The sequence below is a fragment of the Sus scrofa genome, chromosome X (assembly GCF_000003025.6).
Source record: "Sus scrofa isolate TJ Tabasco breed Duroc chromosome X, Sscrofa11.1, whole genome shotgun sequence".
Taxonomy (NCBI): Eukaryota; Metazoa; Chordata; class Mammalia; order Artiodactyla; family Suidae; genus Sus; species Sus scrofa.
The window spans coordinates 41,834,548-41,851,345 of NC_010461.5; the positions used below are offsets into that span (position 1 = coordinate 41,834,548).

The following is a 16,798-nucleotide window of genomic DNA, read 5'->3' on the forward strand; positions in this document are numbered from 1 at the left end:
TGGAGACCGCAACGAATAAAAAAAGATTCCTGTTCTGGTTTGGCGTGTGTGTGTGTGTTTTGCTAGGGTGAGACCCAGAATAGACAATAAACACAGTAAGTAAACTGTATGTTAGAAGTTGATTGGTGTCATTCCAAAGGTCCACAGGGCCAGGTTTGGAGTCTGGATTGATGGGGGTGCCAGTAGGTGTTTTTAAATAGGGGAGTCGGGGCAGGCTTCATGAAGAAGCTGACATTGAAACAAGGACTTGGAAGAGGAGAGTGAGGGATGTGGCTTTCTGAGGGAAAGAACATCCCAGGCAAAGGGAAGAGCAAGTGTGAAGTCCCAGAGGCTGGATTGTACCTGCTTTATTAGGGAATAGCTAGGATACTAGTGTTCCCGGAGCTGAGTGAGAAGAAGGGTAAGAGTTGAGGTCAGGGAAGCGATGGATCTGATTATCTATCCCGCGGTGTCTTTGTGGAAGCGATGGATCTGATTATCTATCCCGCGGTGTCTTTGTCAGGTATCTCCACTCCCGACATGCTCTGGCAAATCCGCTCTAGTATGAACTGGTGTCACCAAGAGTATGGTAAAGGGAAGCACGGAAGAAACAGGGAAGCTGGCTTTGGACTGGGGTGCAGTGTAAAGATGTTCTAGATGACCTGCCGGAGGCTGTGGCCATTTGAACTGGGCTTGGTGATAGTGCTACGAGTTTTTCAGGCAGAGAGGTGTGAGGGATTAGGTCTGTTTGGCAGTGCTTGACACGCTGCCACCCGATAAAATGGAAAACCGCAGAGCCGGGGAGGTGGCGGGGGTGGGGGAAGCCATGGGCGAGGCTCTGGTGGGCCAGAAGAGGTAGTTGCGAGGTGGCAGTAAAACTCAATTCAGGTTGCAAATCCTCGCGTGAGGCGGAAAAGAGGTCCCTTCCAGTCCAAAGTCTCAAGCGTGCACAGTAATGCACTCGTCCCTATAAAGGTCGGTCTTTCGCATCAGCCTAGGCTCCACCCCGGGAATCTCACTGACCGAGATGGGAGGAGTTAGAGGCGGGACGAAATTCGATTGAACGGTATTTTGACCAAACAGCTTGCGAGATATTCCACCTATGTTAACGGGAACGCAGAACAAAAAGGAGGGCTCGCCCTCTCGACGGTGAAAACCAATGAAAACCTGGAAGGGGCGTGGTCGGGACAGCTAAATCACGCCTCCCCAACCAGGCCACGCCCTTCATTCTTGCGCTGCCTCACCCCAGGGGGCAAATCCGATTGGCTGGGCGACAACCTCAAAGGGCGGGGCCGCACACGTTCACAGTGGGAATGAGCTCGCGGTCGGGGAGGAGGGGGAGGAGCAGCTGGGCGGGGCTAGACTCTGCCCTATCTTAGGTGGTAAAAGCCAATGATTCTCCTGGCCGCCTCTCCTAGAAAAGTCATCTTCTCGCGAACCTTTAAAATCCCTGCCTTCCGAGGCACCTCAAGGGAGTAGGACTGACAGCTTCATCTGTCTTTTTCCTCCTTGCAAAAGTCCAGTTTGCCATCATGGGGATGTACCAAGTGAGACCGAGTAGGGGGAGCGAATGGTGACTGGCACGCTGGTCACTGGCTGCTGCCTACTTCGGCGCTAACAAACTTGTAGCAAGATCGGCACTGAGTACTATACAACCTCCACACTTCCCCTGGCGCCGTTCCAGGGCCGGCGCCACATTCCCCAGTGGGCGCGCAATGGCCGCGCCCCCTCCCGCTGCGGACGGGTCTTTTGGTACATGCAGTCCGAGGTGAGTCCCCTCCTTCCCACTTCACCCTTTCCAGCGCGTGCGTGCGCATGCGCGGCGCGCGGCGCGCGCAGCGGTTGGGCCGTTGGCTGTTCGGCCCCGGGTTCCGCCGCGTCTCCGCTAACAGTCGGCTCTGAATCGCGAGCCGCCGTGAGCTCTCGGGTTCTAGCCGGCGCCAGCGAGCCCGGGGGCATCGCCCGCAGCGGCCAAGCTCATGGCCGGCTGAGCGGGACGCCGCCTCCGCCTCAGCCACCGCCGCCGCCGCCGCCGCCTCCTCCTCCTCAGCCGGCGGCGGCCCGGGCCCAGCAGCCATGGCCGAAGACTACTGGGACGGGCGCCTGCGGCGAACAGGAGGAGAAGGAGGTCGCGCGGCCTCAGCCCGGGCCGCCGCCCCAGGCGCCGCCGCGCCGGCCCCGCGGCGCTGAGGTTGCTCGCGCGCCCCCGCCGGTGAGCGCGTCCCCGAGGGGTGGGGTGGGGGCTGCCTTTCCTTCTACCGGGACCAACCCAGACTCCCGGGCGGTGCCCAGGGGTCTGGGCTGCACGGCTGGCATGTGCCACCCCCCACTCCGCCAGCGAGTTTCCCAGAATGCACCGGGGCGGGGGGTCATTTGGGGCCTCCCTGACCTTGGCCCCGCCCTGGGCCCGGTCTGGGAGCTGGGGATGGGAAGTACTGTGGGTCCAAATGTGGAGCAGGGTGATCGAAGGACCAGAGGGTGTGGAAATGGGTGGCGGAGTGGTGGAAGACTCGAGGTTTGCCCATGGGGGCCTGAGCTGTGGAGGGATCAGAGCATGTGGTGGTGAGATCTTCCCGCTGTGTAAGGTTTTGAGGCCCAGTGCGTGCTAACTGAGGGGCGGTGCAGGGCAACAGAGGTACCCGAGGATGTGTAACAGGGCAGAGGACGTCGGAGGAGTGCCGAGATATGCAAATGGGGTTATAGCTGTAGAGAGAGGCCCAATGTGTGTTCCTGGGGGATAAGGTGGTAGAGGTACCAGAAGGTGTGCTAATAAGATCCGTTTCCTGAGGCCCTGTGTGTGCTAAGGGGGTGGTCAGGATGGCGTTAATGCTGTGTATTTGTCCGTGAGGGACTGCGAGGTGTGAGGTTCCAGAGTGTGCCCGTGGAGGGCAGGGTAGTGCAAGAACTGGAGTGTTGAGAGGGTGCTAATGGGGGTCTTAGCTGTAGAGGGTATGTGCACATGGTGATAAAGGTCCCGTATGTGCTAATGTGGCAGAGCAGTGAAGACCTGAGCCTGAGCTAACGGGTATCAGAGCTGTGGACATAGGCGTGGGGCCGGGGGTTGGTGGTCAGCGAAGTGTCTTAGCCCTGTAAGAGGTTCCGTGCATTAAGGATCAGGCTGGTGTGAGATCTGTGTGTGTGTGTGTGTCCATGTCCATGAGGTCAAGGGAGGATGAGGTTCTACGGTAATAAGAAGTAAGAAGGGGCAGGGTAATATAGGAAGATCTAGTGGCTGTCCGTGTGAGTTTCGAGTCACGGGGGCACTTAGATGTGTGCCAGTGCGGGCAGAATCAGAGCAGTATGAAGTCTGGAATACGCTAATGCGTGTCAGGACGCTGTGAAGACAGTGTGTGTGTGTGTCCAAGAGGGAGGACTGAGGTGTGTTGAGGTTCCAGGGAGTGCTGCGGGGCGTAGAGCTGTGGAGGGGATCTGTTGGGGGGATCCGGAAGATCAGGGCTCTGAAGGGATCCATTTGTCAACCAACAGGGGTTATGGCTGTGGAGGACTTGGAGCAAAGAGAAATAAAGGACAGAAATATGGGAAGGTCTAGGTGTGCTCAAGTGGATTAGAGCCATGTAGGGCTGAAGTGTGCTAATAGGGTTCTGGGCTGAATGAAGGTCTGTGTGTGCCAATGAGGGTCAGGTCATTATGGAACAGCGTGTTCGCGTGTGTCCCTGGGGAACAGGGCTCAGTACGGGTTCAGGGTGTGCTAATGGGGAGGCTCGGCTCTGCGTGAGGCCCAGTGTGTGCTAATAGGGGTCAGGGATCTGCAGTGTTCACTGCTGGGAAGTGGGGGGATAGGGTAGTGGGAGACCAGAGGATGCGCTCATGATGGTCGTAGCTGTGGAGAGGCCTGAGTGTGGGCAGAAACGGGTCAGGGATCTGCAGTGTTCGCTCTGTGTTAACGGCATTCAGGGCAGCATGAAGGTCTGGTGAGTGCTCATGTGGGTTAGCGGTAGAGGGTCCCAAGTGCATGTTCATAGGGGTCAGAATCATGTTGGGAGAGAAGTTCACAGGCTGTATGTGGTGCTCGGAGTTAACTTTAGAGGGGCCGACTGGGTGGAGGTCCGTGCTCCGTTGAGGCTTTGTGTGCAGATCGGAGTTAGAGATAAATAGGGAAATTGGGGTGCCGAAGGCAGTTAAAATGCAGGGAAACCTTCCTGAGGGTCCAGTGTGTACTGAAGGAAGCGGGACACTGCAAGAGTCCAGTGTGCTTATGGGATGGGTCTGGACGGGATGAGGATGGTGTGTTCTCTCTTTTTTTTTTTTTTTTTTTTTCTTTTCTGGGGCCACATCCACAGCATGTGGAGGTTCCCAGGCTAGGGGTCTAATTGGAGCTGTAGCTGCCAGCCTACACCAGAGCCACAGCAACGCTGGATCCGAGCTGCGTCTGCGACCTACACCACAGCTCACGGATCCTTAACCCACTGAACGGGGGCCAGTGATTGAACCCGCAACCTCATGGTTCCTAGTCAGATTCGTTAACCACTGAGCCACAATGGGAACTCCAGGATGGTGTGTTCTTAATGTGAGTCAGTAGAGTGTGATGGCTGTGTCCTCAGTGGTCCATGTGATGTGAGGTGGTGAGTATCCGTGGGTATGAAAGTATTCTGAGGATGGGTGCATCCCCTCCGGGGGTCAGGGAGGACATGTGCCCGTTTTTGAGTGGGGTCGTGTATCCAGTTTCTTGCTCCTTCCTTCTAAAATCCAGAAATCTCGGAAGACTGAAACAATATTTAAAAGTTTTACTGCATATTAATATTCAAGTGTCTCTGTTCACAGGGCCCTGCCCAGGGTTCCCCTGCTGAGGGCATTGGATGATACACAGATGTTGTACCCTATCTTCTGAAATCCCCCCAGACTGAACTCTGGAACAGGTCCAGCCCCTGGGGTCTCCACTTAGAGGTCATGGACCCATGGCTCCTTCTGGCTCCCTTTTCATCCTCCATCCAGGAGGATGGAGTGGTTCCCCCCCGCCCCCCTGTCCCCCGTCCCCCGTTCCCCGTCCCCTATTCCCTGCCACAACAGGCAAAGCAACTGGTATCCATTCCATAGAGAAGGACACAAGACAGTCTTTGGGGGCTGGTCATGCTTCACCTTCCTCAGCCTCAGGCCAGTGTTCAGCCTCCTGGGTGAGGATTTTTTTTTTGTTGCTGTTATCCCCAGGTTCTTTGGATGGACTTCGTCCTCTTTACTGAGGTCTTTCTATTAGGCTGGCCCCTCTACCCTCCTGGGGGTGATGAGTTCAGGCGAAAAGTGGGGCTTGGGGACGACTTGGGTAAGCACCTTATTTCAAGGTAACAGATGACCCACTTCTCTCCTCGAATCTAGCTCCGGCTTCATCCTCAACCCCCTATCTAGCTCCACTTCCCTTGGGCCCAGGGCCATCTTAGGCCCTGCTGTGAGTCCAGATGGTTCCTGAGCCAGGTCTTTTTCCCTCCTTGCTGGCCCAGAGCCCAGGAGGAAGCAGAAGAAGGCCGGCCTAAGCCTTTCGGTGGCCCTGTTCCCTCCAGCAGCCCCATCTAGGTCATCTTCTTGCCGATGCCAGTGTCCCTGGGCTACCTTGTCTTGGGTTGTTCGTGAGTAGTGGGGACTCAACCATGCTCACCCTGGCAGAGGTTGGTCTTAGGCCCTTAGCCCTTGATTCATTACTTTTGTTTCTTTTTGTTTTCTTTCTTTTTAGGGCCACATCTGTGGCCTATGGAAGTTCCCAGGCTAGGGGTCTAATGGGAGCTACAGCTGCCGGCCTACACCACAGCCACAGCCACGCCAGATCTGAGCTGCGTCTGCAGCCTACACCACAGCTCCCGGCAACACTGGATCCTTAACCCACTGAGCAAGACTAGGGATCAGACCTGCAACTTCATGGATACTAGTCAGATTTGTTTCCGCTGAGCCACAACGGGAATTCCTCTGATTCATTAATTTCTGTTGTAAGCACTTTTTGAGCATCTACTCTGTGTCAGTCACTATTCTAGGTTCTCAGGATATACCCATGACCTAAACAGACAGAAATCTACCCTGGCGGAGCTGATCTTCTAGTTATGGCGGTGAGGAGACAGACAGTAAAGAATAAAGCAACCAATAAGTAGATGGTGTCTTTTCTGAGGAGGTGATATATGCTGGGGGGAATAATTGGCCAGGTGAGGGAACTCAGGATGTTTCAGATTTTTAAACAGGCTTATATTCATGGAGGGTTATCTATGAAAAAGGTGATAGTTGAGCAATGACCTGAAGAGGGTAAGGGAGTGAGCTCTTTTGAAATCTAGGGGAAGGGTACCAGGAACAGCCAGTGCAAAGGCCCTGAGGTTGGACTTTTTGGGTGTGGCTGCAGAACAGCAACTAGCAACCATTGAGGGGGAGATGAGGACGGGGAGAAGGGGGACCTTTGTCAGTGCCCACCACCTGCAACGGCCAGCCCCTGGGGACCCTGCTCCTAAGTAGCCCACCTGGGTACTGAGGCTTGGGTGGCTGGGCCACATTAAGGACTGAGGTGTTCATTTGGGTTGATAAGGGAGATGTGGTGCATTCTCCAGTAGAGGAAAAATGTGACCTGGCTCGTAAAAAACCTAGGTGTGGGACCCAATGGTCCCAACCTGATTGAATCCTTCTAGCAGCTCTTAGGGTAGCAGCTATACTTTGAGATTCCATCCCCCCCCCCATAACCTCACCCAGTGGTTGAGTCCAGACAGGAACCTCCTCTTCCAACACCCCTCACCAGTTAGACCAATGGGGTAGTCCACTGGTTACCTTGACGATGGTTGCTGGGGGAGGCAGGAGGGTCCTTGTGGTCACAGGGAGCATTCTGCTTTGGCAGCAGTTGGGGGTGATGTGGGGCTGGTGCCAGCGGAACATGCCATTCTATGGGCATGCCCGGGGCCGTGTCAGTCGTCCCAGGATCCTGGGCGAGCCCCCAGCCCCGCCAGTGGCTGGGTCCATCAGTGCAGCTGCACCCAGTGCCTGCTGTGGAACTCCCTGCTCCCACAATGAGGCTGCCGCCATGGAGGCCACCGCTGCATCAGTTGGGCCCTTTCCCTCAGCCAGCCACCCAAGCCTCAGTACCCAGGTGGGCTGCTTAGGAGCAGGGTCCCCAGGGGCTGGCCGTTCTAGGTGGTGGGCACCGACAGAGGTCCCCATCCATGCCAGGTTTCCGGGAATCCTGAGGGGTGGCCGGGCTCCACAGTGCTTGGGTGGACACTGACACAAGTTCATGTCAATGCGCCTCACTGGGAGGTCAGGGATTTGGGGCGCTCGTGGGGGTCAGGAAAATGCTAATGTGGAACCCATTCCCATCCATTCCCCCTGCTCAGGTCGCCATGGATCGGATGAAGAAGATCAAACGGCAGCTGTCAATGACACTCCGAGGGGGCCGAAGTGTAGACAAGACCAATGGTGCCCCAGAACAGATAGGCCTTGATGAGAGTGGCGGTGGTGGTGGCAGTGACCTTGGAGAGGCCCCCACACGTACCGCTCCTGGGGAACCTCGCTCTGGACGGGGCCCACTCAGCTCTGCACCAGGTAGGTCCACTGACTGTCCCTGTTCCCAGACTGGTCCCCAGCTGTGCTGCCTTCTAGCCAAGTTCCTCTTAGACCTGCGTTACTTTCATTTTCCTTTCACCGTTTTCTCCCCCATCCTCTCAGCACCCTTTCTCTATTGTCCATCCGTGCCCCTTTCCTTGGCCTTGTGCCCAGGCCTAAGGGGGAGGAAGGAAGGGTGCCCTGCCTGCCACAGCTGCCCCATGCCTCCCTCTGCCCTTCTCCTGAGCTCTGTGACAGTCCCCTCAGGCCTCCTGGCGCCTGCCTGCCTTGGGCCTGCCTTCCTGGGGCCTTTGGCTGCCTCTGCTGCTGCCTGCCCACTGGCCGTGGGCCAGCCGCAGTCTCAGCTCGCCGCTGAAACGGGGTGCTCCACTAGGTGACTATTGCCCACCCCACCCACCCCCATTCAACCAGTCTTGACCTGCGTGAACCTCCCTGGGCCTTCCCACCCTCTCCCTGAGGGACGCCAGGCTGCTCTGGGGGCCGTGCGCACACATGTGTGATGAGGGAAGGTGTTACATGGCAGGGGTGGGGGGGTGGTCCTGGGGCTCCTGACCCCACTTGGCCTGCCCTCCACCTGTCCCCACGACCAGAGATTGTACACGAGGACTTGAAGATGGGGTCTGACGGGGAAAGTGACCAGGCTTCAGCCACGTCCTCGGATGAGGTGCAGTCACCAGTGAGGGTGCGCATGCGCAACCATCCCCCACGCAAGATCTCCACCGAGGTGCTTAACCCCCTGTCCGGGCAGTAGTGGGGCTGGAAAAGAGGGTTAGGCCTGGGGAGTTGGAGCTCATGGTCCTCTTTCTCCCCTATCTTTCCTGCTAGGACATCAACAAGCGCCTGTCACTACCAGCCGACATCCGGCTGCCCGAGGGCTACCTTGAGAAGCTGACCCTCAATAGCCCCATCTTCGACAAGCCGCTCAGCCGCCGCCTCCGGCGTGTCAGCCTGGTGAGCATCTGTCTCCTTTTCGTGTCTCCTCCTCCTCCTCCTCCTCTTCTCCCCAGTCCCTTCCCCCGAGCCTACTTCAACCTGCCTCCTTTACCCCAGTCTGAGATCGGCTTTGGGAAACTGGAGACTTACATCAAGCTGGACAAGCTGGGAGAGGTGAGAGACAGCCAGCAGGCCTCTGGTAGGGCGGGGAGGTGAGGGGGTCAGTGAGAAGTCCCGCAGCCTCACAGCTCCTCTCCTGTCACTCTTCCTCACGTCCCAGGGCACCTATGCCACTGTCTACAAAGGCAAAAGCAAGCTCACAGACAACCTCGTGGCACTCAAGGAGATCAGACTGGAACACGAAGAGGGGGCACCTTGCACCGCCATCCGGGAAGGTACAGGCCTCAGGCCATCTGCTCCAGGCTTCCCGGGCTCTCCCCACGGCGTGATGGGGACTGGGGGTTCTGGCCGGGACTTCCCTCCTGAAACTCTGGGCTTCATGAGAAAGTGCCCGTCACCCCAACCCCCCATATCCAAATAATAAATTAGGGAAACCAGGAATCTTGCCATGTGGAAAAGAGGCAGATGCATTGGAAAGCAGGGTGCTTGCTTCAGTTCTGAGAATATCCCTGAAAGTACTCACCAGTTTACTTGACACAGTCGTTTCTAGTTAGAATATCACATGGAATGAATCAGAATTGCATAGAAACTGAGTATGCAAATTCACGTTCACATAAGCTGCAGGCTTGTGTACTAAGGGTTGGAGCAAGGCCCCTTTCCAGAAACCAAAAATGGGTTGTGAAAATCCAGTATCACATAAGCCTGGGGCTGCCATCCCAGGTTCTTGCTCTGCGCTCTTGTCTGAGCCTTAGTGTCCACCTCTGGAACTTGGGGACACACCTTCTTCCTGGTATCAGGTTGGTTGGAGCCGGTGGCTGTGAACCACCGCCCCAAACCGCATGGGGAAAGCAGGAAACCCCGGGCTCTTCCTCGCCTCTGTCCTGAGGGTGGGTCCTGACTCTTCTCCCATTCTGCCTCCATGCTCCCTGCAGTGTCCCTGCTCAAGGACCTCAAACATGCCAATATCGTCACGCTACATGATATTATCCACACGGAGAAGTCCCTCACCCTTGTCTTTGAGTACCTGGTAAGGTTGAGTGGCAGTGTGGCCCAGACGGAGGTGGGGAGGTGGCCCAGAGCCACAGGCTGTGACCCTCTTTCCTCTACCTGCTCTGCTCTCCTCAGGACAAGGACCTGAAGCAGTACCTGGATGACTGTGGGAACGTCATCAACATGCACAACGTGAAAGTGGGTGTGGGGCAGGAAGCAGGGGCACAAGGGGGCCCCCCACTCACCCATTCCACCCCACAAATCTCCCAGAAACAGACTTCCCGTTTGGCCTTTTTGCTGGGAGCCCTTGGAGGGCATTGGGACCCTGTCCTCTTTTGTGAGACAAGGCTCCGGGCACAGTGCCTGTGTTTGGGAGGGGGAGCAGTGCCTGCTGGGGCTCAGGCCGCTGGATACTCTTTGACCTCTGCCTGCCGTTCCTGGGTCCCCAGCTGTTCCTGTTCCAGCTGCTCCGTGGCCTGGCCTACTGCCACCGGCAGAAGGTGCTACACCGAGACCTCAAGCCCCAGAACCTGCTCATAAACGAGAGAGGAGAGCTCAAGCTGGCCGACTTCGGTACCCCTGGCCTCCCCTTTCTGCCCAGTGACCCCAGCCTCCCTCTCCCCCACAGCCACCTTGTCTCGATCCCCTCCAGCCTCTCCAGGCTTTGCTTAGGATGCCCTCAGCCCCAACTGCATTCTCCCCGACACCGGCCAGCACCTCTTCCATTCCAGCTGCCTTTTCTCTCCATCTGCCAGGCCTGGCCCGGGCCAAGTCAATTCCAACGAAGACCTACTCCAATGAGGTGGTAACCCTGTGGTACCGTCCCCCCGACATCCTGCTCGGATCCACGGACTATTCCACTCAGATTGACATGTGGTGAGGACAGGTGGAAGTGTGCCAGGGGCCATGCAGTGAAGGGGAGGTGGCTTGGTTACAGCGGCCAGCCAGCCAACTGCTTCCCTGTTCACTGTGCCTTCCCTGCCCAGGGGTGTGGGCTGTATCTTCTATGAGATGGCCACGGGCCGGCCCCTCTTCCCGGGCTCCACGGTGGAGGAACAGCTGCACTTCATCTTCCGCATCTTAGGTGAGGGGTGGGGGATGAGCCCTAGGAGCTGTGGGGACATCCAGGGAGGCCCCGGGAGATGCTTAGGGTTAACTCTGCTTCCCCGCCAGGAACCCCAACTGAGGAGACGTGGCCGGGCATCCTGTCCAACGAAGAGTTCAAGACATACAACTATCCCAAGTACCGAGCCGAGGCCCTTTTGAGCCATGCACCCCGGTGAGGCTGGTGGGTGGGTGGGTGTTGGGGGCCAGAGTACCCAAACTCAGTTTAAAACAGGTCCCCTTGTCCTTGCGGTAGACTTGACAGCGACGGGGCTGACCTCCTCACCAAGCTGCTGCAGGTGAGACCACCTTCTTGGGCCAGCCTGGGGGGTGGGGGCGGGGCGTCTCACGGATTCCAGGTGTGGGGAAATGGAGTTACGGGGCAGGGTCTGGGGCGGGGAGGAAGAGCAGTCTATGTGTTGAAAATGTCAATATTCCCCCACCCAACACACACACCCACTCAGTTTGAAGGTCGCAATCGGATCTCCGCAGAGGATGCCATGAAACATCCATTCTTCCTCAGTCTGGGGGAGCGGATCCACAAACTTCCTGACAGTGAGTGGCCTGGGGAATGGACCAGCTGGTGGGGGGGCTTTGGGGAACAGGACAGCTGCAGACAGCTGGGCGGGTTGTGGCGGGCTCTGGCTGTGCCACCCCTGGGCGGGGTGGAAGGTATGCCCTTGTTTCTATGTGTGATGTGTTTATTATACAAAGGTTTTTTAGTTTTCGATTTCTTTTACCTTTCATGGGAACTTTCAAACATACATAAAAACATGCAAAATCACTTTACCTTTTTTAAAACAGCAAGTGTTGTAAATTCGACACTGAGAAATGACAGATCATCGTATACAGCACAATGAATTTTCACAAACGAATCACCCGTGTAACTGGCATATAGGTCAAGGAGATAGGACATGAGAAGCTGCCCCAAAGTGCCCCCCCTCCTTTTTTTTTTTTTTTTTTTTGTCTTTTCTGGAGCCGCACCCGTGGCATGTGGAGGTTTCCAGGCTAGAGGTCTAATCGGAGCTGTAGCCGCTGGCCTGTGCCAGAGCCACAGCAACGCAGGATCCAAGCCATGTCTGTGACCTACAGCACAGCCCACGGCAACGCCAGATCCTTAACCCACTGAGCGAGGTCAGGGACTGAACCCGCAACCTCATGGTTCCTAGTCAGATTTGTTAACCACTGTGCCACGACGGGAACCCCCCAAAGTGCCCTTTTTTCCTCCTTCAGTTATTCCTGGCCCCTCCTCCAAGGGCTGCCACTAATTTGCCACTTCTTACAGCATAGATAAGTCTTCCCTGTTCTTGTACCCTGCAGGAATGAAGTCACATGAGATGTTCTTTTTTTTACATCGTTTAAAACTTTTTAATATAGACACTTTAAATATATTTATATATTAGACCAAATAATATGATGTCTTCCCAAGTACTCCAACAAGTCATCATCAACTCATGGCCAGTCTGGTTTTATCTGTATTCACTCTGATTATTTTGAATCAAGTCCCAGATATATCATTCATCTATAAACAATTTCAGCATGTATCTCTAAAATACCTGTAGCAATACCATTATTACACTACAGAATGGCCCACTGGATTAATCTCAATCAAATTCCAAACACCATCCATCATCTAGACTTAACAGGTGGTTAATTTCAATACCACTATCACACTTGACAAAATTACTTACTTCTTGGCATCACATAATAGTCTATATTCCATTTTCCCTGGTTGTAACTGGTTTGTGTGTGCGATTATTTGATGAAGAAAGTCAAGGCTCTCAAAGGAAACGCAGCTTTTTCTAGTTTCCCTGATGGGGCCACATGGGAGGTGGTCCCGGATGGCCTCATGGGTCACGCCCCACTTCTCTCTCTCCTCCACCTGCAGCTACTTCCATATTTGCACTAAAGGAGATCCAGCTACAAAAGGAGGCCAGCCTTCGGTCTTCATCAATGCCTGACTCAGGTACGTGTGGCCCTCACCCTCTTCTCTCCCCCATCCACCTTCTCTGCTTGCCACCAACAGCCATCCGCTCTGCTTTCCCCCGCAGGCAGGCCAGCTTTCCGAGTGGTGGACACCGAGTTCTAAGCCGAGTTCTAAGCCACAGACCGAGGCCCCAGCAGGCAGCAGCTGGAGGGATGCCATACCCCTCACAGGGCAGCCCCCAACTGCATCCTCCTTGCTTGCTGCCTACCTACCCGCCTGACTCATGCTCACCTGCCCACATGTCCCCTGCTGCCTGTCCAGACACCCGACCATTGGCCTGTTGGCCCACCCATTGGCCTGTCTGCTGGGTGCTAACAAAGCTCTCATCGCTCCTTCGCCTGGTCTGTCTGTCTGTCTGTCTCTTTCTTCCTCTCTCTCTGTCTCGGTAGTTGCCGGCGGACAGCATGGCCATGCCAGCCTCCTACACTGAGGCCAGGCCCATACCCCTCGCCATCATACCCTCCCCCAGGACCACTGCCCCACGGCCAGCCAGGGGTCCAGAGCTAGTCCAGGTTGGGGAGCTCCACTCAGACAGGACATGGTGATGCCTTGGGTCTGAGGCTCCCCTGCCTGCTTTCCTGCCTGCCCCACCTGCCTCATGTTGTGTGGGCCTTTTTTGTTTGTTTGTTTCATTCATTGTTGTTTTTTTTTAATTATTTTAAATGAGGTTTTCATTTTTAAAATGCAATATCTCTGTATACAGACTGGCTGGGCCCCACTCAACTGCGTGTGGCCCTCCTACAGTATTTTGTGCAATGAAGCCCCGCTCCCAGCCTTTCCACGGCAGGGACACAGCCCCTATTCAGAACCCTGACCCATCACCAGACCCTGGGGTCAGCTAAGGGAAAGCATGCCTCGACCATTCGCCTTCCGACCCCCACCTGCCATCCCCAGCCGCTGGGGGACTTGGGGACTACTGGAGACTCTCTGGGAGATGGATGAGGTGGGGGGCCCCCACTCTTTCCCTCCTGCAGTCCCATAGCTGGGGCCTCCTTCTCAGGGTCTCCCTAGCCCAGCCCTCCTGCCCCCAGCCCACTCGGTGCTGTTGAGTAGGGGCCCTGCCAGGAACTGACCAACTCAGTGAGGAGCCATAGTGTGTCTATGTGCACAAGCAGGGGACAGACGGGCGCTTGCGGGGGGTGGGGTGTGTGTGCCCAGGCATTACTCCCTAACCCCTGGGGAAGGTGAGGCAGGGCAGGGACAGTCTCTGGGGTCAGTCCCCAGACAGGTGGTTACCTCCCCTTCCCCTCCACTCTAAACCCTGGGGCCCTCAAATGGGGTGGGAGGGCAGGGGCAGGGGCCCTCCAAGGGGGTTCGGGGTGGGGGATTCCTGAATGCACCATAATCGCTGTATGAATATTAAAAAGTCTAAAGTGAAAAACCTGATTGCAGATCCCTGTTGGGGTGAGTCGGGCTCAACCCAGGATGAGTCCTGGGACCTTGGAGAATTCATACCTGGTCCCCATCATCTAGGAGAACCCTGGGAGTGGGCCAGGGATGCGTCCGGATTGAAAAAGGCATCTGAGGGGTTGCACACATAAGGGCGGAACATTGAGTTGAAGCAGGTAGGGAAGGCTGTATAGAGGAGGGGCTAAGAATCTAGCAGAAAGAGGAGTTAGATTTATCCAAGAATTTAAGGAAGCCAGATAGAGGGTAGAGACTGGCAGGTGTAGGGAGGCTGTTTGTTTGAAAGACACTTGGAAAGCCCAATAAAATGGGTTGGGAGATGAGGCAAAGAAGCCCAGTATGACCAAGACATGTCTGGCTAGGACCTTGTGAGACAGACTAGTTGGAGAGAGAATATGGGAGGAGGGCAGATTTTGAACCACTTAGGAGATGGGGGAATCCTTTAATACAGAGATAAAATTCCGGAGTGGGGCCATTGATGGAACTGGAAGTTTAGTTTGCTGGTGTCTAGGAAGTAATGGAAACCATGGGCATGTGTGAGACAACCCTAGGAGAGCTGAGATGGTTTGTGACGGGCTAGAGAGGTCATAAGATACAGCCTGGGACTTGGCCTCAACCCAAGGCTTGATTTCCTTTGTCCTGGGAGTTCTGTCTAGCCCCTGTTCACCATCTGGGACAGTGCCTAGGATTAGACTTCCAGGCAGAAGAGGTGGGGTGGGCAGGGCCAGGCGAACGCTACACTTAACGCAAACCTAAGTAAGCGACTGGTTACTGAAGTCCGGCAGTGGCAGTGGCCCAAGGACCTCTACTGTGCTGCTGTAAGCATTTCGGTCATAGCTTGAAGCCTTATGGTTCCACTATGGCTGCCATGTCCCTAAAGATGGGAAAGCAAGCAGGGAAAACACCCTCCCTACCTATTTCCTTGTAACGGGGCTGAAACTTCCACAGGCTCTTCAGCAGACTTCTCGTGCCATCCTTTAGCTAGAATCGGATGACATGGCCACCTCTGGAAGCAAGGGCTGTGGAGAAGAAGAAGACCTTACAAAAAGGGGCCAAGATTGCCAGGCCAGGCTTAGAAGGACTAGAATTCACCCAACTGCTTTGGGAAGTGGTAGGGTCACTGGTGTGGGCAGAGGTTGGCCTCTGGAAGGTGGAGAAGCCAAGGCTAGGCCTAGGGAGGGCGGCCTCTTGTTGGACTGTAGGAAAGACAGGCTACCGATTAAATGGGTAGGGAGGGTCTGCAGAGGGGCAGTCAGAGTCATTCACAGAAGTTGACAAGCTTCAGTTGGGCCTGAGGTGCCCCTAATCGGCCACATGCCATATCCAATTCCAGTGCCACTTTGGGGATCCCCAGGTGAAAGGGCTGCTCCCTTTCATCCTTCAAAGTGTATATAACTGAGTTGTGATCCCCTCACCTGTGCCAGGTCTGAGCTGGAGGCTGCCCTGCAGAAGTTAATTAACTGAAAATAGAAGCAAACTGAGAGCGTGTGTATGGGTGGTAGTGGGGTTTGCAATTGCGCAGGGAAAGGGTATTCTGGACACCCCAGGCCCAGGGACCTACCTGTGTGTGCACAGGCCTAGAAGTGTGACAACGCAAGGTGTGTTTTTGCTTGTGGGAATGGGTGGTGATAGGGAGGCCACTGAACTGGACCCAGAATGATGAGCCTGTCTCGGGGAGTTTGTGAGATGGTCAGGTGGAGACAGCCAATAGGCAGGTAGATGCAGGGAGTCAAAAAGGGAAATATTAGCAATTGTCAACACAGAGGGCCGGGAACCCTGGCAGAGAACAGGATGGTATAGCCTAGTGCAGTGGTTCTCGGCAGGGGATAATCTTCCCCCCACTCCCAGGAAACATTTGGCAGTGTCTGCAGACACTTTTGGTTGTCCCAACTGGGGGATGCTACCCGTACCTAGTGGGCAGAGGCCAGGGATGCAGTTAAACATCCTACAGTGCTAGAAATGCCGATAGTGCCTAGGTTGAAAAACCCTGGTGTAGTGGCCTGGTTCTCAAACTTTTGGTCTCAGGATCCCTTTATATTCTTAAAAATTGAGGACATCAAAAGAGCTTTTGCTTGGGTCATGCAGACTCTGGAAAATTCCACCGCACTTGCAAGAGATCATGACCATGGAAAAGTACTGTGAGGAGTTCTGACTTTGTGAACCCTCGGAAAGGGTCTCCTGATCCAGTAGAAAGCCTAGGACCACAGTTTGAGAATCTCTGGCCTGGTGTTTTAGGGTTGCAATTGTAAAACTGGAATTCCCGAGTTCAAACCACAGCTCCAAAGAGGGAAGTATTATTGTTAATATTAGTTATTGCCCCACATACTACCTGGGGCAAAGTGAATTAACGTTTCTGGTCCCCACTGTTGCCCACAGGCATTCTGCTGCCTAAGGCTACTACCTACGTGCAATAAAACACCTGAACAGGGCCAACTATTATTATCATTGCTGTAACGCCAATAAATACACCTGGCCCTGGGGCTCACTTCCCTTCAACACGTTTGTCCAGAGAATAAATCTAGGTCAGGCAGGGAAGAGGCCCGAGGCCTGGGTGGCACCCTGGAAGTGGTGACCTCTTTTGCATTAGGTTTTGATGGAAAAGAAGGGTAGTGCCATGAAGGAAGGGCATTCTGGTCTGGCTAACTACACCGCTCCCAGGATAGAGGCCCTCGGTTCCTAGCAAAGCATGGGACCGAGAAGACCTGGAACCTTTGGGTCTCCCCCGAGAACTCCTCAATA

At 55.2% G+C, this 16,798-nt stretch overlaps 1 protein-coding gene across 12 annotated transcripts; it reads left to right on the plus strand.

Annotated features, from left to right (window-relative positions):
• Positions 1,721–14,033, plus strand: CDK16 (cyclin dependent kinase 16). Of its 12 annotated transcripts, XM_021080399.1 has the most exons (17): positions 2,224–5,257; positions 5,946–6,029; positions 7,290–7,497; positions 8,109–8,242; positions 8,344–8,469; positions 8,569–8,625; positions 8,732–8,846; positions 9,504–9,598; positions 9,697–9,759; positions 10,011–10,134; positions 10,317–10,437; positions 10,548–10,645; positions 10,735–10,840; positions 10,922–10,964; positions 11,130–11,220; positions 12,554–12,631; positions 12,717–14,033. In XM_021080399.1, the coding sequence occupies exons 2-17, from the start codon at positions 6,024–6,026 to the stop codon at positions 12,752–12,754; spliced, it is 1,503 nt and encodes a 500-aa protein (XP_020936058.1). In that variant the 5' UTR covers positions 2,224–5,257; positions 5,946–6,023; the 3' UTR covers positions 12,755–14,033. The 12 variants fall into 12 exon arrangements, with proteins under 12 accessions (XP_013846316.1, XP_003135095.1, XP_020936059.1 ...); XM_013990862.2 differs by lacking the exons at positions 2,224–5,257; positions 5,946–6,029 and adding an exon at positions 1,721–1,747 and having other exon boundaries at positions 10,901–10,964; XM_003135047.6 differs by lacking the exons at positions 2,224–5,257; positions 5,946–6,029 and adding an exon at positions 1,721–1,747.